Raw genomic sequence first — 13,259 nt, forward strand, 5'->3', positions numbered from 1 at the left:
TTGTTTAATGGTGTGTGAAATTCGAAACCATGTTCGATAATTGTTCTGTTATATAAGCTAAAACACTCTATTACTTTGGACATCTTCCAAACAATTGGTTTCGTTTAACTTCATCGTCGCTTAATAAATTATGCCTTACTGAAAAACACACTAAAAAACATGGCTATCTATATCACTAATGGTGTAATATTTAAGACCGCTGATTAAATGACCACCTGAATAAAACGGATATTGATTTTGCATTAGTATTTGATTTCCAGTGAAAACTGGGATGTGAATTTGCCGAATGTCTTTTCCTGTTTGATTTTTGAGCACATATCAGACGAGCCTATGAAAAAGATCACTCATACGCCATACATCATCTTCTTTTCCAAATATCCTTTTTAAATCTTCTTTGAAACAATTTTTCCCTATGGTGGGTATCAGACAACAAATTTCTACATGAAAATTTGCAAAATAATCGGAAATTTAAGCCTTTAAGACAAAAAAAAATCACAGAATCGTAAGTACTATTCAATTATATTAAATACATATGATTTTCCAGAAAACCGGAATTTTTATTCATGTTTTAAGAGATTCGCAACTAGTTTCCAATTACGGGTTCCGTTGTTCTTTTAACAATTCACCTGTACTTGATATGATTAAGTTTTCAATTTTGACCAAAACCCATTTCAACTGACTTTATGGCACAAAAACTTGAATTAATTTTAGAAATTTGAAATTTAATAGAACAACGATGATTTCCTTAAATAGACAATATTTATTTTATTCAAAAGATAATCTTTAAACACTATAAATATATGACTTCTACTATTTGTCTTCAACGACTTGCTCGGACGTAGTCTAATCTGGGGGTCTAATTTTCAGCTAACAAAATGGCCGCTATTTAAAACAGCTTTCTCAGTTAAAAATTAAAAACAACAGCTTTGACCGTAGTTCTTCAAGATTTTATATTTATCATCTTAATGAAAAAAATCCAAGGACACCTGAAGATATCTGTTAAAAAGGATTTATAGAAGCAGAGAACCTATAGTAAGAAAATCTAACGATAGTTTATTATTTTGAAAAGAACGTCAGCTCTATGACGTTCTTTCGTATCTGGCATAAGATTACAGACCTTTCCGGAAGCGCGGATGACGCCCCTAATCTGTAAGGGCCAAAAAGAACGGAAGAATATTTGTTCGTCGACCAAATTGAGAAGTACTCAATCTCAAGCTTGTAAAACTGATTTTCAAGATTGGAGGTGACAGCATAATTTTTAACGGTTACTTCTCTTGGGTTAAAGTGTTTCCAATTTTAGTACATGTTGACATATCATAGAATTTTAAGTATAAGAATATAAACCTGAGACGGTATTTTCTGCAGGATAACAACCACAAATATACTGTTATATAACCGAAGTTATTAGTTGTAAGAACAAAATTTATGTTTTTGGTAGGATTTGAATCTTATTGAGAACAATTCCATTTAGAGCAAGATTGGAGAATTGTGTTAATAAACTTTTTTGGAAAAACGTCATCTACAATTACTTAAGAGGATTTACTTCTACCCTTAAAATGTTTAAAGGATTTAATATTAGTTTCAAATGTTAAAATGGAATAAAAAAACAGAGTTCGGTACAGCATTAAAGATTCTTGATGTTTGGTTAAAAAAACAATCTCTCTACTTAATAAGTGAATTTCGAAATTGACAAAAAAGGCTTTTGTTAATTACAGCCAGATCAGGAGGGTTGAAAAATGTCCTGTACCGTGTCTGAGAAATCCAAAGCACCTAGCAACATTTTCTGCAATGTCGAAGAGGTGATGTATGATGCACCGAAAATTGATTATTTTTCTCGAAGCGAGTTTCACTCATGGATAGCGAGTTTTTCAATCATTAAAATCATAATCAGCATAGTTTGAGCATTACACAAGAAAAATTGCGCATCAGAGGCATCAGTCTCCTGAACATTGCATATAAGATTCTTTTTGCAGTGTTATTGTGAACGTCTGAAGACGTTCGTCAACAACCTGATAAATCCCCATATCAGTGTGGCTTCAGACCCGGAACTTCTGAAGACGTTCTTCAACAACCTTATAGGTCCATATCAGTGTGGCTTCAGGCCCACGACCAAATATTCACATTACGGCAGATCTTGGAAAAAACCTATGAACTTCACATCGATACTCACCATCTCTTTATTGATTTTAAGGCCACGTATGACAGCATCTTCATATAGGGAAGAGCTTTACCAAGCAATGGGCAGGTTCGAGAGACATGAGTGACTTGAAAGTAAGGCAAGTTTCTTGTATGTGATTGGCCAGCTGCCAAAAATCACCTTCGAATTAAGGCAATAATTGTTTTCATAGTTTTTTTAGCATGTAGTAGGGGTAATTGAAGTTAAGTTCCAAGTTTGCAATTCAATTGATCAAAATGTACGTTCAAAGAAGGCAGTTGACTGCAATTTTTTTTTTAATTAATTTTTATTCATTATTTCTTAAAACTATCTTAAAACTAGACAAACATTTATAAAACTAGCCTTATTAACCATAACATACAATTAAATTACTGGTCCCGTACGGACACTCTAAGTTAAACAATAACACTCAATTCTAATGCCTTTCGGCCCTAAGATCTATTCAACTTAAAATCAATTTTATTTATTTTTGTATTCATTAGAAAATTTAAAAAAACATATATCAATATCCTTTTTTATTTTTACTTAAAAACTACTTAAAAAAAGGTCCTTAATATAAAACTTAAGACTAACTTAAACTACCTATTCCACCTATAAACTACTTAAAACTTTTTTTGTGTCACCATGAATATTCTACTCAAAACTTAACCCTTAAACTATAAAACTATAAGCCGGCCAAGGCTTAAAACCTCATCCCGACTACAAACCACCAAGTGCCGATTGAAGCCACCAAAATTGGTTCTCCTGCTTCACCCCATCAGTTCGGACTCCACCTTGTGCTATGACGTCCCGATTATACAGGAGTTGCCTATCCACAGTTCGTCGTATGACGTGGTAGATTAGCGGAACTGCCAATATATCCTGTATCAGACCGCATCTGTCTAAAAAGAGGAATGCCTCTGGTGGAATGAAGCCGCTCAAGCATGCACTTTCAAAATACTCGTCGTTCGGATAGAACGTCCCAAAAATTAAATTGTTGGCCGAAGACATAGCTCTTGCAATGTGACCTCGAACGAGTTTTATCGCGAAATTGTCAATTCTGTTGATTCGAGCCCCGTTGAATAGGACCTCCTAAGAAGATTCGACTGTTCGATATAATCTGGTACAGCGTCGTAAACACTGCCGCTCGAACAAAACTACTCCATCTGGGAAGGGGCAACGCTGAACCACAAAGGACAACCATAAACGATCTTCGCATGTATAAGGGCCATGTAGCAAATTACCTTTCTGTCGAAATATAAATATTGATCTATCTAGATACTGAGGTACTTCACTACACTTTTGCTCGCTAATGGCTGCCAGTGAAGATCAACGATGACCATCTTGCGCCAATTCTTGCACGTATCCCTCGTGGCCCCAGCCAAACGAGGTTCGGAACAGAATTGTCTTCTACTTCTGGACATTTATTTTCAGTTTCCAGTCGTCGCAATATCGCTGAATCTTGTCGAAATCATGCTGCAAGAGAATTCTAATAACCTCAACCTTTCGGGCCGTTCTGTACGCAATTAGATCGTCGGCGTACGCAATTGCCTTTGTAAGACTACTTATCAGATCGCTGTTGTAAATGCTGAAGAGAATCGGCGAATTCACCGCTCCCTGTTGAAGACCATTTTTAATTAAGAATGTTGTGCAAGAAGCCACTTTTGACAACAAACTTTCTACCGTTGAGCATATCATAATTTGAATGATATGAATGTGATGAATTTTGTCATCACCCGCCTTGAACCCGAACTGTTTATGATTTTTTCGAAAACTTCGCTGATGATCGGAAGAAGACTTATCGACCGAAGATTTTACGGGTTGGAGTTGTCCTTTCCCTTTTTCGGAGGGGATGAACCACAGCGGTCTTCCAATGCATTATTCAGTGCATTATTAAGGAGTGTTATAAATGTCAATTGCCTCCAATGGTAAATGTCTTAGTACAACGTTGGATATACCATCGACACCTGCTGACTTTTTGTTTTTTATTGAGTTGAAGATGAGCTGAACCTCAACCATCATCACTAACAATAACCCGTTTCAATTATGTAAAAGTCATCGTCAAAGATGGCTTCTTTTGGATCTAATTGCTCTGTCCTGAGTACGTCTTTGTTCTCTTCAGTTCTTTTCAGCTCCAGACACGGACGGTCATTATCTTTCTTTTTCCTGAATATCTTGTTGATTATCTGACCGGATATTACGGTTCCAGTACTTTTTAATTGATAACCTGTAGTTCTCTTTCATCAACAGATTGACATTTTTTATTGACGACTACAAATGAAGTCCCTTGTGTTGTCTGAACCTGTCCAATGTCTAGTTTTGGCATCCCTGTCAAAATTATCCGTTTGTGCAGAATGACGACGGAAAATGAACGCTGCTTTATATAGTTGGGAAAAGATCTCACCGATGCATTTGATGTCAAAAAAGTTTTAGACAAGGCGATGCATGCGACTTCTTTAAGATCGTTCTGGAAACAAATGTGCAAAACTTAACCGTCAATACTAGAGGCACAATCTTCCAAAGGTCCATCCAATTACTCGGATACGCAGATGATATTGACATAATTGAAAGATCAAAGCGTGATGTCAGTGGAGCGTTTTTGAGCATTGTGATGGAAGCGAAGAAGATAAGTTTAGTGGTCAATGAGGGCAAGACCAAGTAAAGGGTAAGTAAAGGTAAGTAAAGGTAAGGGTGATTTTTTTGAGGTAAGGATTTTCATGCATTAGTATTTGACAGATCACGCGGGATTTCAGACATGGTATCAAAAAGAAAGATGCTCAGTATGCTTTGACATTTTATCATGAATAGACTTACTAACGAGCAACGCTTCCAAATCATTGAATTTTATTACCAAAATCAGTGTTCGGTTCGAAATGTGTTTCGCGCTTTACGTCCGATTTATGGTCTACATAATCTACCAAGTGAGCAAACATTTAATGCGATTGTGACGAAGTTTCGCACTCAGTTTACTTTATTGGACATTAAACCAACCACACGAATGCGTACAGTGCGTACAGAAGAGAATATTGCGTCTGTTTCTGAGAGTGTTGCTGAAGACCGTGAAATGTCGATTCGTCGCCGTTCGCAGCAATTGGGTTTGTGTTATTCGACCACATGGAAGATTTTACGCAAAGATCTTGGTGTAAAACCGTATAAAATACAGCTCGTGCAAGAACTGAAGCCGAACGATCTGCCACAACGTCGAATTTTCAGTGAATGGGCCCTAGAAAAGTTGGCAGAAAATCCGCTTTTTTATCGACAAATTTTGTTCAGCGATGAGGCTCATTTCTGGTTGAATGGCTACGTAAATAAGCAAAATTGCCGCATTTGGAGTGAAGAGCAACCAGAAGCCGTTCAAGAACTGCCCATGCATCCCGAAAAATGCACTGTTTGGTGTGGTTTGTACGCTGGTGGAATCATTGGCCCGTATTTTTTCAAAGATGCTGTTGGACGCAACGTTACGGTGAATGGCGATCGCTATCGTTGAATGCTAACAAACTTTTTGTTGCCAAAAATGGAAGAACTGAACTTGGTTGACATTGATATGTGGTTTCAACAAGATGGCGCTACATGCCACACAGCTCGCGATTCTATGGCCATTTTGAGGGAAAACTTCGGAGAACAATTCATCTCAAGGAATGGACCGGTAAGTTGGCCACCAAGATCATGCGATTTGACGCCTTTAGACTATTTTTTGTGGGGCTAGGTCAAGTCTAAAGTCTACACAAAAAAGCCTGCAACTATTCCAGCATTGGAAGACAACATTTCCGAAGAAATTCGGGCTATTCCGGCCGAAATGCTCGAAAAAGTTACCCAAAATTGGACTTTCCGAATGGACCACCTAAGACGTAGCCGCGGTCAACATTTAAATGAAATTATCTTCAAAAAGTAAATGTCATGGACCAATCTAAAGTTTCAAATAAAGAATTGATGAGATTTTGCAAATTTTATGCGTTTTTAAAAAAAAAAAAGTTTTCAAGCTCTTAAAAAATCACCGTTTATATGCTGTCATCAAAAAAGGACACTGAACAACGACGTCTTGGACAAAACGTCACCATGAACAGCTATAACTTTGAGGTAGTTAAGGACTTTGTCTACCTAGGCACCGCTATTAACACAGACAACGACACTAGCTCTGAAATCAAGCGAAGAATAACTCTTTCAAATCGCTGCTTCTTTGGACTTAGAAGGCAGTTGAGAAGTAAAGTCCTCTCTCGAGCATCTAAAATCACCATCTATAAGGCACTCATCATCCCGGTTCTCATTTATGCTGATGGCTGGACCCTGTCAAAGAAAGATGAGAGCGTCTTAGGATTCTTCGAGAGAAAAATTATTTGGCTCATTAAAGAAGACCATGACTCAGATGGCGCACGCAGGTGGGAGAAGATCTCAATCAACTTGGCGTGCAAAACTGAAGACAGCTAGCTACGGACCGAGCTAGCTGGAAACACATTTTGGTTCAGGTTAGTCCACCCCGGACTGCAGCGCCAGTAAGTAAGTAAAGTATTATTTAATATTAAGTTTTAGATGTCAAAATGGAAAAAACAGAGCTCGGTAAAAACTTCCACATTCTTGTTCCATAAGACATGAATTATATTGCAGTACTGAAAGTTAATTATTTTCCTCGATGCAAGTGCCATTCATGGATAGCGTCATTAACGTCAGAAGACTGCATTGAGTTTTGAAGCATTAAATTCATAATTTCCTATAAGCTAATAATATGCTGCTGTTAAACTTCCAAATCCAAAAGACAAGGGTGTGATTCTAGAATCGAATATGAAAAGCGGAGAGCAAGCAGTTCAATATATTAAAAATTGCTGACACAATCGGACAATCCAATACTACTTTTATTTAACAGTTACAAACCCATTATAAGGATTGGCTATATTAAAAGCACGCATTTGCAAACTCTATCAAATGCTTTCTCCATGAAAAATTTGTTCAAATTTTGTAGTTCAAATCAATTCTTTTTTTTGCTAGTTCTTTACAAAACCTGCAGCAAAAGGACTCCAAAATCCAACAAATCTTAATTTTAAAAAATTTACAGTTTAATATAAATTGTTAAATTTAAGACTTGTTGCCTAAACCCAATTGTTAAAAACATAATTACCATAAAATTAAGTATCGTTCCTATTATGTATTCTAACCGTAGCTGTACAATTACATTAAACATTCATGCATAGTAAAGAAATCTAGTAAGCTTTATTGATTTGTTTCTATTTTTGTTTTTTTTTTTTACAGGAGGAAATCTTCAAAAGACACTTGGCAGTATTTGAGTCCTCTTCATCAGGACCAATCTTGAAGGATCGACTTCAGATTTTTCTTTCTTAACTTTGTACAATCACTTTGGGGAAGTTTAAACTTTTAATACTTTCCCATTTTTTTAAAACCATAAGCTTATGAGGCGGCTTAGTTCTTCTTAATCTCCGAACATGGTTTCTTATATTCAAGACGGACTCCATTTTAGAATTAGTATGACTTTGCAGTCTCTGGTTGTGAGATACAGCGTATTCTTTAACAACTTCTGTAACCATTTCTATTTGTAAGTCACGATGTAGATCGGTATTTCTTATGCATTAACTATTCCACGAAGGACTTTGTTTTGGAATTTTTGGATGATTTCGGTATTTGTTTTCTTTGTACAGTCCCATAATTGGATTCCATAGGTCCAAACAGGCTTAAGTACTTGATCATACAGCATTATTAACTTCCGATAGGAAGTTATTGTAATGGATCCGATTTGTCAAATTGAAAATTTTGACATTTCTCGACGTTTCAAGGTCCCTAGAGTCGAAATAAAAGATTTTTAGAAAGATGTCTGTGCGTCCGTGTGTACGTACGTTTGTACGTCCGTACGTCCGTACGTTCGCGACGTTTTTTTTGTCGTCCGTAGCTCAAGAACCAGAAGAGATATCGACTTCAAATAAATTTTGTTATACAGATAATAGGGCAGAAAGATGCAGAAAGGACTCCCAAGAATATTGCGTGGGTGGTTTTTTTACTATAGCAGTTTGAAAAAAAGGTGAAAATTTTGGTTAACCCTAAATATCTTACAAACCAAAAACGCTAGAGACTTGAATTAAATTATATATAATATATTGTAACATGATACCAAACAGGTATATTTTTTGAAAAAAATCAATTTAACGTTTTTTTTAAAAAAATCAATAAAATTGAAAAAAAAAATTTGTCACCTCCAAAATTTTACGACTGAAATATAATTTCATCTCTAAAACCATTTTGTGCAACGAAGAATAATGTTTTTGACATCTGATAAAATTTTGAGAAAAATCTAATTGACAGTTTTTTTATAAAAAATAAAAATCTAAAAAAAAACATTACTCAAAGTTGGTAAAAATTGAATATCGATTCAAATATCTTTTCAAAAACTTGAAATTTAGGCTTCAAACTTATTTTATCTTATAAGAAATATTGTTTTCAACATTTTGAAGAATGTTGAGAAAAATCGAATTGACAGTTTTTTTACAAAAAATAAAAACCTAAAAAAAAATTTATAAAAGTTGGTAAAAATTGATTTTCGTCTCAAATATCTTTTAAAAAATTTCAAATATTGGCTTCAAAGTAATTTTATCTCATAAGAAATATAGTTTTCAACATTTGGTAAAATTTTTAAAAAATCGAATTGACAGATTTTTTTTACAAAAAATAAAACTCTAAAAAAAACAATACAAAAACTTATTAAAAATTTACTTTCGACTCAAATAGCTTTTCAAAAATTAAAAATATTGGCTTCAAACTTATTTTATTTCACAGAAAATATTGTTTTCCATATTCAGTAATTTTTATATAAAAATCCAACAGTCCGTTTTTTTCATAAAAAATAAAATCTACAAAAAATAGTACGAGTACATATAGACAAACTTTTAAGCAAGACAAATCGACAGACGGGATGGGAAGTTATCAGTGTGGGTCGCATCCCAGCCTCTTTTTTGTTTTGGATTGATAAATCAGAGTTGTTACAAAGTAACCAGTACATTTTTCTATATTTCAAGTTTAGTTCTTCTCATTTCTTTCTTTCCACTTTAGCTTGGCATCCAAAGTCATTCCAAGGTACTTGGCCGTATTGGCGTAAGGTACAGCTTGATTATTAATGAATATTGGAATATTGTGTATCTTTTTATTTGTAAAGTTTATATGTGAAGATTTTCTTTCATTGAGTTTGATACGCCATTTTCCTGTCCAAGCTCTCACTGTGTCGACGGCATTTTGTAGTTTTACTGCTGCCTTAGAGACACATTTGTCGGGTACCAAAATTGCGGTATCATCTGCAAAAGTGTGATTACCAACTGGAATATTTCTTCTGTATAGTAAATACAGGGTAGGACCTAGGACACTTCCTTGTGGTACACCGGCTTCTATTTTCTTCAATTCCGAGTATTCTTGATCGTACCTTACTACAAACAATCGGTCTGAGATGTACGATTTTAATATTTCAAAGTACTGCCTGGGAAGATACCTTTGCATTTTGTACTCAAGTCCCTCATGTTAAACTTTGTCAAAAGCTTGAGCAATATCTACGAAAATAGCTGAATATACTTGTTTTTCTTCTAATGATTTTTCTATTACATCCGATATTCTTTGAACTTGGTCTATCTATGGAATGTTTATTTCTAAAGCCAAACTGATGGTTTGGGATTAACCTTCTCTCTTATATGATTATGCTAAGTCTCTTCAGAAGCAGTTTTTTAAAAACTTTTGCATAATTGGTACAAGCGATATTGGTCTGTAAGCCGTCACTTCTGTAGGTGGTTTACCTTGCTTTGGTATGAAAATTACTTCAGGCGCTTGGCTGCTTTCCGTAGCGAAAAATCGGTTGAAGCATCAGTCGTTATATTATTCCTTAGGAATTAACTGAGTCAATCATTTTTAAATTTGTAAAATTGTTTTTTTAAGATTGTTGCTTACAAGGGTTAACTTTGTTTGATTATCTGGAAATCTAGTATTTTGCCATTTTCTTCGAGCTCTTCTTTTCTCTATTAACTCTCTCTTATCTCTAAAGGATATTTTATTTCATTTTGTCCTCTATAAGAAAATGTTGGAGAACTTTCTTCAGCGGCACATCAGCAATAAATTGTTCCACTTCATGGTCAATTTGCTCGATTGTATCCATGAGAGATCTTAAATTTATAAAACTTTGAAGCCTTTCTCTAAAATCACTCCAGTTTGTTTTCTTATTTACAAGCTTTGGATTACTTTTTTCAAGTACTTCCGATTCACTTAGTGAGAGAATCACTGGAGTATGATCTGATGACAGGTCATAATTACCTTTGACACTAATGTGATTTCGTTCGATTCCTTTAGCTACAAAAAGTCAATAAGGTCTGGTATTTTGTTAGTATCGGAAGGCCAGTAAGTTGGCGACCTGGAGGAATAGAATTCGCAATTGTATTTACGGCCTGCTTGGTAAAGTCTTTTGCCTTTTGTTAATATAAGTCTTGAACCCCAATGGGTGTGTTTCGCATTGAAGTCTCCACCAACAAGACAGTTATGCCCAAGAAGATTAAATAGATCTGTATAGTAATCTTCTGTCGGGGAGCACCTTGACGGGCAGTATAGCTGCTATCTTAAACTCTTTCTTTTACATACCAATACTAATAGTTATTACTTGCATATTTTCACTAGTAAACCTGGTTACTTAATAATGTTTTAAGCTTTCTTTTATAAGAATCGCCGATCCACCTCTTGCTTTGTCAGCTGGATGTGGAGCGTGTTAACATGAATAGTTTTCTATTACATTATCTAGACTTTGCCTATTGGAGAAATGAGTTTCGGACACCAGACAAAAATTGTATTGTTCTAGATCTAAAAAGATTTTTAATTCGGATGAATGTTGTATCATCATCATCATTGTTTTTTAAGAGCGACTTTTTCACTTAACTGTTTGATATGCAAATCCTGTTTACCAATTCTTTGAAGAATAATTTGTAACATTTCTTTTATGGAAGTCTCTTCATTCTTCCGCAAATTTTTAACAATCTGAGAGTAGGCCTTAATTTCATCGCTTTCACATTGAACAGCCTTTTTAGGCGGTTCCTTCTAAGTATTGTTTTCAGCAGTTAAATCCGTATTTACTGTGTTTTTGGGTTTTTGTCTAGCAGATTCTTTTGACTTCGTTGAAACTCTGTTGATCTGTGATGTCGATCTCTTCATTGATCTTGGTCCCTTTTTCGCTGCTTTTTTTAACATCTGTAGTATTTTTTTAAGGTTGTCGATGATGTAACATCTGAGGGGTTTGGAGGGGTTCTTTGCATCTTCGAAATCCGTCTCTCAATATTTTTAAGCAATAATTGATCCTCCGCAGAATCCATAGGACCGACATCGAAAGAGAGTGGATTTACCAGTTTCACTGGAGTGCAACTTGGGGTATTTAATCTAGTCGTTTTGTTTGTTGCCATAATTTTTTTTTAACTTGGTGTTCGTACCATAAATAGCTCAGTTACTTCTATCCATAATTTATATTCAGCCACCCCACAGGGTACAGACGATGACCAGTGTGCCGCACAGTCTTGGATTTAATCGTGAGCTGGTGGATTCAGAGCGATATTTCTGTTCTTTTGCTCCTAGTTTATTGTCTACAAACTTCGCTGAAATTAGTATGTTTATGACTTTTATCTGTCTGAATATTTTTTCAGAACTTTGGATAAATATTTAGGAATTTGATATGATAAGATTATTCTTCCAAAACTTACCTATGACCACAGAATTATTACATCACCCCTTACCCCTGTTCTTCGAAATTTGCATTTGGAAAACCAATTAATATGTCAGGATGGCCGAGTGGTCTAAGGCGCTGCGTTCAGGTCGCAGTCTACTCTGTAGGCGTGGGTTCGAATCCCACTTCTGACAATTATTCTTTTTTGTACACAATTATTTTAACATAAAATACACAGAGTACTCTTACATTACCTTAATTGAAATAATTGAATGTTTCTGGTTACTGTGAAACGATCAGAATTCAAAATTAAATTGTTCTGAGAAATTTTGATTACCTCCTTTAGAAGTTGTCTGTCTTTCGTCTGTAGGACCTAATCATATCTTGACCTAACAACCTGTTGATATAAAATATGCTGCCATAATCAACAACCCAAACACCTTTGAATTTCTAAGAATTTACACACGAATTCAAATTCAATATAATTCATAGAATTGTTTATTTCATTCAAATAATATTTAAAATCAAAAATAAAACTCATAGGCACAACGAAAGAAAAAGCTATAATTTAGCTTAAAAAATTATGCAATATACATTTTTGTTCTTTAAAAGTTAAAACTAAAATTCAGATCAATATTTTTGTGGTGTGTTGTTTGTTCTCAAATGCATTTCCATTAATTATTACTTGCCAACCATTCGGCAATTTGGTTCTTATTAACCTTTAACCAGTTAATATTGTATTTAACATTTTCTAGGGCTTCTTTGCGGGCTGCTGTTCCAGCTCCTGCTTCTGGGTATTTAGCGAAGAAAATTTCCATTTCTTCTAGTTTTTGATTGGTTGTAAAGCGACCAGTAATTGCGGGAATCAATCTTCCCAAATAACGTTCATTGATCCCGAAGCGTTCCACAAGCTTTTCCCAGTTCTCTCGCACATAATCCCACACCAGACTTTGACCAACTGGATTTCGAGCGATATATTGCAAACAGGTGAAGTAATCTTGTCCACGAACATTATTCTCATCCCAAGCCAATTCAATGAATCTATTACATTGAGCAAACAGGGATGAATAAAGTAAATTTTGTTGACAATGCTTACACTACTCTACCTTTGTAAAATCCATGGTTCTTTGATTCCTGAAAGTCCCTGCATTAATTTTGCCTTCTCACTGGCATCGGTCTCGGCTTTGAATATATCCCACATTTGTTGCCAAGTCTCCTCATTTCCAGCCACAGACATCCCACGGAGGTAAATGATACTTCTAAGATCTGGCTTTGGTCTGACACTTGGATTACTTAACCAAGCTGTGAATCTAGATCCTGCTTCTTGAAGACATTTATCATGACCAAACGAACAGGCAGCATCCAAGATGGACACACGAAGAAGACTATCAAAAATTAGATTATTATTTTACTCTCCCCCTTTTTCTTGAT

At 35.2% G+C, this 13,259-nt stretch overlaps 1 protein-coding gene and 1 non-coding gene across 2 annotated transcripts in view; one reads left to right on the forward strand and one right to left on the reverse strand.

Moving 5' to 3' along the window:
* Positions 1-11,939: 11,939 nt before the first annotated feature.
* On the forward strand, positions 11,940-12,022 carry Trnal-cag (transfer RNA leucine (anticodon CAG)). Its single transcript has one exon. It is a non-coding gene; the product is annotated as a tRNA-Leu (tRNA).
* Positions 12,023-12,297: 275 nt separating this feature from the next.
* The window catches only part of LOC129938333 (uncharacterized), an 89,459-nt gene continuing 88,497 nt past the window's right edge, over positions 12,298-13,259 (reverse strand). Inside the window, exons 26-27 of the mRNA XM_056045816.1 lie at positions 12,935-13,213; positions 12,298-12,869 (exon numbers count right to left, since the gene is read on the reverse strand). Coding sequence (XP_055901791.1) covers positions 12,503-12,869; positions 12,935-13,213 — 646 coding nt within the window. The 3' untranslated portion in view covers positions 12,298-12,502. The remainder of the gene's footprint in view (positions 12,870-12,934; positions 13,214-13,259) is intronic.

Source organism: Eupeodes corollae, chromosome 1 (genome assembly GCF_945859685.1).
Source record: "Eupeodes corollae chromosome 1, idEupCoro1.1, whole genome shotgun sequence".
In the NCBI taxonomy this organism is placed as follows: domain Eukaryota; kingdom Metazoa; phylum Arthropoda; class Insecta; order Diptera; family Syrphidae; genus Eupeodes; species Eupeodes corollae.